The following is an 8,453-nucleotide window of genomic DNA, read 5'->3' as shown; positions in this document are numbered from 1 at the left end:
AAGGCCAAGTGTTTGTCTGAACTGCGCATGACGGCTTCAGACAAACACTTGTCTTTTATAATATAGGATATATTATATGCTATTATACGCAGTGTGTACAAAACATAGCACAAGTGTTCATGTTTGGCTAGAACAGTGGCAACCCTAGGCTACAAACAAAATGCTTGTCTTTGGAAATCCAGGTGTGTTCATCTGGCTCCTAGCAGCTTATTGTTGCTCTGGAGCTGACTTGCAAGCAAAAGTGCAATACTAAAATGCTCTAAAACACAAGAACATTTTCTTTTATTTGCACTTTTATGCTCCTTGAATAACTTAGCCACACAAGGTATTATTCTAATAATGACTCGAAAAATTAATAGTATAGACATTACATATAGGTTGAAAAATAAACCAGTGCATTACTGTAAGACAGTAGACTGAGAAGAAGATTACTAGTACTACTTATTTGTAATATCTAGAGGCATAAGGTAGCAAATCCAACCCAAGTGACCAATCCTGACCATGGCAAAGCCCACCCCAAGTGACCCCCCCAGTAATACTATACTATTAGGGCGTGCCTTAGGGTCGCGCGTTTCCTTCCTTTCACGTGACGGTAGGCGTGGCGGAAGTGGCGCGCATAGTGCGTGTATCCCGTTGCATTGTGGGGAGTGTGGTTCCGGTAAGGAGCGGTGGCCTAAACCGTGTGAACTACATCTCCCATCACGCCCTGCGTCTACGCTCGAGCTGACAGACTCCCGGGACCCAGTCTCACTTCGCATTTGATTCTAAGAGAAACTAGACATGCGGGATAAACAGAAGAGAAGAGCTCGGGAGCGCACGTGGAGAGAGGCCGCAAGAGAGGTACCGCGGTCTGGGGAGGCCATCAAAGAGCGGGGAATTTGGGAGAGAGTTTCTGAATAAATATATCATCGAGGCAGAAAGGAAACAGCGAGCTAAATGGGAGTCCTTTTGATGGTGGACACATAGCAAATATAGGAGGGAAGCTAACATACATAGGTGCAAAGGGGTTGCACTATAAATACAATCACGTATATGAAGAGTGCATACCGTGAAAAGGGCTTGTAATTTTTAAACTGCAATTGAGGTAAAAGGCACAGACAAGCATATCTAGATACTTGGGTGGGTGTGTATTATACAACACACAGGGGGCGTGTTGTGTGCTGACTGCAGATGTGCACTGCACTAGGGAAATGTTTTTTGGTTATAAACTGAAATAATAGTGATTATACAGTAGACAGGGCAAGCGAGTGCACCAATTAAAGGCTCGGCAAAAGAATGCACCGTATGAAATAAGTGCACAAAGAGGTGTACCTTAGAGAAAATGTGACAAATAAGCTTAGCAATCAGAAGGGAGGGTACCAGGGGTAATAGGCTGTGGATGCAAAGAACAAACCAAGGAATATATATGTAGTAAGATAGAGGCATACAGAATGGGGAGAAGTTGTCTGGGAATTGATCAGCACCCTTAGAAAAGGAGCAGGGTAGTGAATAGATGAATACCAAACGTTGAGAGTAGAGGTTATGTTTACTTCACTGGAGCATTGTAAGTGCAAAGGAGTGTAGGGGGAAGATTGTAAAGATAAAAGCAAGGGGGTGCAAATAGGTGAAGACAGTGGCAGAGGAAAGCACATTGGGGAAGAAGTGTACAAAAGAGGTAGAAGGTATATGATTGAATTTTAGCCTATGAGCCCATTTGTTTTGTTGATCAACTTCATGAGAGCTGATTTACAACCATGAAAACACTTGGCAGTGCTCTTTACAAATAACTGATAATAATATCTAGGAGAGCGGCAGAGCTGTTTAAAAAAAAAAGAGAGCTTGGTAGAGGAGCCGCACAGAAGGAGAGGTAAGTGTACAGAAGAGGTAGGGCTTCTCCAGAACTAAAGAATGAGATATCAATAGACTAATATATCTAGTTGCTGGAGACCTGCTTAGTTTCTCTTAATCCATGTCCTTTCTATATTAAAAGTATTCTATCACATCTTCAGCCCTGCAAATTCTTATTTGCTCACCCATTTGAAATGTGTGGATACTACTTGTTTATAACAGGGAAACAAGGTTTTTTTGATAAACAAATTAGATCAAATGTAATTATTCTTCCTCTTAAAGTGAAGGTCAATTTTCATCAATGAGTGCCCGGTTTTTAAAAATATTTTTAAAAACAAAGGCACTTTCATTGATGAAAATTTACATTGCACTGGATTGGAAGAAATACTTACATTTTACTTCTGCAAAACCGGATGGCCGATCTCAGTTCCTCTGTACTGACGTCAGAAATGACAAAACCGGCTTCCTCCAATCATGGCTTGCACCCCAGAGCGTCCAGCTTGTGATGCCCAGCTGTGATTGGAGGAAGCCAGTTTCGTCATTGCTGTGGTCTACAGCAGGAAGAAGGAGGAGGGAGATCGTTGATCCGGCTTTGCAGGAGTAAAAGGTAAGTATTTCTTCAAATCCAGTGCAATGTTAAGTTTCATCAATGAAAGTGCCCCTGTTTTTAAAAGTATTTTTAAAAACAGGGCACTCATTGATGAAAATTGACCTTCACTTTAAATGCTCATTGAATACGTCAGAATTGCATAATAAAAATACAATGCAATAAAACTGAATTTCAAATGAGATTTTTTTTTTACATTTAAAAATGTCTGTCCATTTCCCTTTATCATTTCACTGCTATCAATGAATCAGACTCGTATACTTATACGCTGTGAGGTGTTGCACATGCTCCGTAGAAGTTGGAGCATATAAAAATATTGTGCCTAATTTTATACTACAAGCAAATTAGAGCATGTATTTAAAAAAAATAATCCATCTGAATGAGTTTAATTTTGGCTTTAGAATTCCTTTAATGGAGTCGCTTACATAAAGCAGACATGCCATACAAATATTATATTAAAGGGACTTTTAATTACAAGACATCTGTTGTCTTTATGTAGCATAACCATTTTAAAAATGTAGCAGGGTTGGCCTTGAGAAATCTGTTTTTGTTTAAAGGGACACTGAACCCAATTTTTTTCTTCCATGATTCAGATAGAGGATGCAATTTTAAGCAGCTTTCTAATTTACTGTACTCATATTAGCAATTTTTCTTCATTCTCTTGCTATCTTTATTTGAAAAAGAAGGCATCTAAACTAAGGAGCAAGCACATTTTTGTTTCAGTACCATGGACAGCACTTGTTTATTGGTGCTGTCCAATCAGCAAGGACAACCCAGGTTGTTCACCAAAAATGAGCCGGCATCAAAACTTACATTCTTGCTTTTCAAATAAACATACAAAGAGAATGAAGAAAAATTGATAATAGGAGTAAATTAGAAAGTTGCTTAAAATTGCCTGCTCTATCTGAATCTCGAAAGAAAACATTTGGGTTCAGTGTCCCCTTAAATTAAAAGGATCAAGTGGCAAAGAAAATGCAAAATGTTATGTGCCTTTTTTACCTTTTAATTATGTTATGATAGACCAATAACAAAGAAAATACATTTACTCAACAGTTTAAAAACTTAGTGATGGTAAACTCTCCCCTTTATCAAAACAGGTCCGGAATGTAAGTGGTATTTTAGATGGAGTTTAATTCATAAGTTGTAATGAAGATGCACAATAACTTTTTTTTTTTTTTTTATAACTTTATTTGTAGTAACAAGATCCATTACACACATAACAAACCTGATAAGAATAATACAGATACTTTGACTATAACTTACTTTTTAATGTAGATATGAAATTCAAATTTCCCCCGCTCCACCGTCCACTTTTAAAGTGAAGGTCAATTTAGATGAATCGGTGCCCGGTTTTTAATAAAATTATTAAAAACTAGGGCACTTTAATTCATCAAAATTGACATTTCACTCGTTTTCTTCAAAAACGTACCTTTTAATCCTGACAGCGCTCCAGCGATTCCCCTGCCGTCGGAAGCCTTTTCATACGTCAGAAATGACGAATCAGGCTTTCTCCAATAACGGCTTCTCCCCTGGGGGAATTATGGCCTGAGGCAACGCCGTGATTGGAGGAATTCTGGTCATTTTGGTCCCGCAAAGAGGGCTTGCGGAGGAAGCACTGCAGCGGCTGTCTGGATTAAAAGGTACGTTTTTGAAGAAAACGAGTGAAATGTCAAATTTGTGGCATTAAAGTGCCCTTGTTTTTAATAGGATTATTAAAAAACGGCCACCGATTTTATCTAAATTGACCTTCACTTTAAAGTAAATTTTTCAGTGAGCTAAAGTTCTTAACTGTTCTCCAATCAGCGCTCTCCCCATATGGCACTTTTGTTGTAGCTAGAGTGCTGATTGGACAACAATTTAAACCTTTAGCTCACAGAATAATTGACTTTTAAAGTTAGGGGCGAAAATCAGGGTATTTGTATTTCATATCTGTATTAAAAAGTAAGTTATAGTGCATCTTCATTACAACTGATGACTTAAAGGGACACTGATCCCAAATTTTTTATTTCATGATTCAGATAGAGCATGCAAATGTAAGCAACTTTCTAATTTACTCCTATTAATTTTTCTTCGTTCTCTTGCTTTATTTGAAAAAGAAGGCATCTAAGCTATTTTTTTTGTTCAGGACCATGGAAAGCACTTGTTTATTGGTGGGTGAATTTATCCACCAATCAGCCAGAACAACACAGTGTGTTCACCAAAAATGGGCCGGCATCTAAACTTACATTCTTGCATTTCAAATAAAGATACCAAGAGAATGAAGAAAATTTGATAATAGGAGTAAATTAGAAAGTTGCCTAAAATTGCATACTCTATCTGAATCACGAAAGAAAAAATTTGGGTTTAGTGTCCCTTTAAACTCAATCTAAAATATCACTAACATTCCAGATCTGTTTTTATAAAGGATAAAGTTTACCATCACTTTAGAAAAGTACTTCCTTTTTGCAAACATGGTGCATTTTCTGCCTTGGGGCATGGTTGCAAACCTTTATTGGTTCTTTAGTGTTTTAAATTTAAAATTTTATTTCAAGATGGTCTGCAGAAAAAATTTCACTAAAAAAATAAAACTCATCGCAGAAAGTGGGGAAAAAAAGTTCTGATTCTGTTATCAGAAGTACCTTTCTCTCTTAGTATCGTTTGTTGAAACCATGAAGGCATACTTCAGTAGGCTAAGTAGGCTAAGGAGTGTGCTTGTGTAATATGATATATAACTAAACAAAAGCATCCAGAAGTAATTTTTCTTTGATCATTACATTTGCTGAGCTCTGGTAAGATACTGATGATTCTTGTGCTTGTATGCTTAAAGGGACAGTCTACACTAAAATTGTTGTTTAAAAAGAGAGTTAATGTCATTCCCCAGCTTTGCACAACCAACATTGTTAGATTAATATACTTTATAACATTTAAAGCTCTAAATGTCTGCCTGTTTCTAAGCCACCATAGACAGCCTCTTATCACATGCTTTTTTGCTTGCATTTTACAACAGGAAACTGCTAGTTCATGTGGGCCATATAGATAACTGAGTTCATGCATTAGGAGTTATTTAAGATTTAGCATAACACAGTACTAAATGCGAGTCAATAGATAATAAACAGTCACAGTCATGTGATCAGGGGGCTGTCAGAAGATGCTTAGATACAAGGTAATCACAGAGGTAAAAAGTATATTAATATAACTGTTGGTTATGCAAAACTGGGGAATGGGTAATAAAGGGATTATCTATCTTTTAATCCAATAAAAATTAAATTGCAGCCTGTCCCTTTAAAAATAAATGTTGCCAGTAATTTAATCTGTCAGTTTTTAAAGGGATACTAAACCCCAAATTTTTCATTAATGATTCAGATAGAGCATGCCATTTTAAGCAGCTTTTTAATTTACTCCTATCAATTTTTCTTGGTTCTCTTGCTATCTTTATTTAAAAAGTAGGAATTTTAAAGGGACACTGAACCCACATTTTTTTCTTTCATGATTCAGATAGAGCATGAAATTTTAAGCAACTTTCTAATTTACTCCTATTATCAAATTTTCTCCATTCTCTTGCTATCTTTTATTTTAAAAGCAGGAATATAAAGTTTAGCAGCCAGTCTATTTTAGGTTCAGCACCATGGATAGTGCTTGCTTATTGGAGGCTGACCTTTACCCACTAATAAGCAAGCATAACCCAGGTTCTCAACCAAAAATGGGCAGGCTCCTATGCATCACATTCCTGCTTTTTAAATAAAGATAGCAAGAGAGTAAATTAGAAAGTTGCTAAAAATTGCATGCTCTATCTGAATCATTAAAGAAAAAAATTGGGTTTAGTGTCCCTATAAGTAGTAGTCATTTTCCTTTTGGAAAAATACATTTTCTGTCCTATAAAAACAAATAATATATATTATATACATACACATGCAGTTTTGTAATTTAGAAACTTTTCTCTCCTGACTAGTTAAACCATAGTTATTTTTTTTTTTCAACCAATATATAAATGGACATTAGTGTCGGTGAACCTTATTGTGGTTAGGGCATACAATAAAGAAAAAACATATTTCTAATTTACTTCTATAATCTAATTTGTTTCATTCACTTGGTATCCTTTGTGGACGAGTAAACCCTTGTAGTTACGTAGTGGATCTGGAAAACGCACGTCTTTTTAGCACTTTAAGACATCAGTACTTGCAAGTATGTACAACAATGTTACAAATATTGTGTTTAAAAAAAAAAATACATGCTATAATACAGCATGTCATTTTAAAACTAGCAAGTGTGTGTGTGTGTGTGTGTGTATTTCAATCTCCCCGGTTTCGTCCGACAGCAGAGATTGACATCTCTTTCCCGCATGTGATTGGCTGTGCAGGTGGGCAGGTGGTAGCGTTGCACAGGAGTGCAAAATTGCGTTCTTGTGCAATGCTGAATTTGTATGTGTGCCCCTTTCCACCGCAGCTTGATAAATCAAACCCCTAGTCTGAACTGCAAATGAGCAGTAGATTTTGTTGATGACAAGTTTCAAAGTTTTGTCTATTTCCACTTTCTCTGTATCATGTGACAGCCATCAGCCAATCACAAATTCATTTACTTATATTCTGTAAATTCTTGTACGTACTCAGTAAGAGCTAGTGACTCAAAAGGTGCAAATATAAAAAGACAGTGCCGATTTTGTTAATGGAAGTAAATTGGAAAGTTGTTTAAAATTGCATCCTCTGTCTGAATCATAAACGTTTAATTTTGACTTGTGTCCCTTTTTAAATATCATATTTAAAGTGAAAGTCAATCCTATCTTTTGTGAAAGCTCCTTTATTTGTTTCAATCGTTCGCCGTTCTTACCTGCTCAGGGAGCCCACGGCAGCATGCTGTATTGCTAAGAGGTGACGTGTCTACCTCTTAGCAAATAGCGTGCGGGAAATGCGTCTTCAAAGGGTGCCAAGCCGGATTTACCGCATGGTTATTGGCTAAGTGGTGAAAACGTCACCTATTTAGCGAAACGGTGTTCTGCCGTGGGCTGCCTGAGCAGCTCAGAACGACAAACACTTTAAATAAATAAAGGAGCTTTCAGCATGAAGTATTTTATACTTCATGAATGAAAGTCCCCTTTATTTGTTTCAATGGTAAATCCTAGCGTTTCACAAATGCTAGGATTTGACTTTTACTTTAAAACCCCGCCCAAAAAAACACTTGTGTTTTTTTTTATGGGTCTTTACCAGCTGCAAGATATCCTGGTTAAGGTTAGTGTGCTTCTCTGTCTCTGGAAAAAGTTATTAATTCTACGAGATTTGGCTAAATACATCATGTTGGGGAAGCATGAATGTGACTCAGGTGGCTGTGAGAGATTTATTTATTTTGGTGAGTGATGCCTTTTGGCATAATATACAGTGTTCTCCCTAGGACCTTTTTAGTGTGTGCGCTGCCCGGCTGATTTCACTGATCGCCGCGCAAATTTTAGCTAATATTAAAAATGTTCTTTTTTTTTTTATTGCACAAATTATCATTAAAGGGACAGTCTACACCTTAGTCATCTTAGTTGTTTAAAAAAATATTTTTTTAATCTGAAAGAAAAAAATAGGGTTTCATGTCCCTTTAAAGGGCCATAATACCCAAATGTTGAAACACTTGAAAGTGATGCAGCATAGCTGTAAAAAGCTGACTAGAAAATATCACCTGAACATCTCTATGTAAAAAAGAAAGATATTTTACCTCAAAAGTTCCTCAGTAGCCACATCCCATTGTAAAGGACTTCTAAGCAGCAAATCAGTATGTCTGTCCCGGGACAGCCGAAGGGATGAGCCTCGTGCACTCATCTTATTTCCCTATTCAGTTTAAAGGAAGTTTACAATGAAATCTCATGAGTTAAGTCAAATCTCACAAGATCGCAGTAAGAGTTCATGACCTCAGCACTGCTGATGCTGATTGGCTGCTGTTCATTTCTTCATTTTTTATTTTTTTTTACCTGAGGCTGGGCTGCAGCTGAGTATAACTTTTTACACAGAAGTTACTCTGCTGAGATGAGGAAATTGTGAGGTAAAATATATTCCTTTTATACATA

The 8,453-nt window shown here is 36.9% G+C and overlaps 1 protein-coding gene across 2 annotated transcripts in view; it reads left to right on the top strand.

Annotated features, from left to right (window-relative positions):
- The first annotated feature begins 624 nt into the window (after window positions 1–624).
- The window catches only part of ASXL1 (ASXL transcriptional regulator 1), a 38,689-nt gene continuing 30,860 nt past the window's right edge, over window positions 625–8,453 (top strand). For both annotated transcript variants that reach the window (XM_053698933.1, XM_053698849.1), the window contains exon 1: window positions 625–840. In XM_053698933.1, coding sequence (XP_053554908.1) covers window positions 781–840 — 60 coding nt within the window. In that variant the 5' untranslated portion in view covers window positions 625–780. The remainder of the gene's footprint in view (window positions 841–8,453) is intronic.

This window comes from Bombina bombina, chromosome 1, assembly GCF_027579735.1.
Source record: "Bombina bombina isolate aBomBom1 chromosome 1, aBomBom1.pri, whole genome shotgun sequence".
Lineage (NCBI taxonomy): Eukaryota > Metazoa > Chordata > Amphibia > Anura > Bombinatoridae > Bombina > Bombina bombina.
This window is presented reverse-complemented; position numbering and strand designations above follow the sequence as displayed.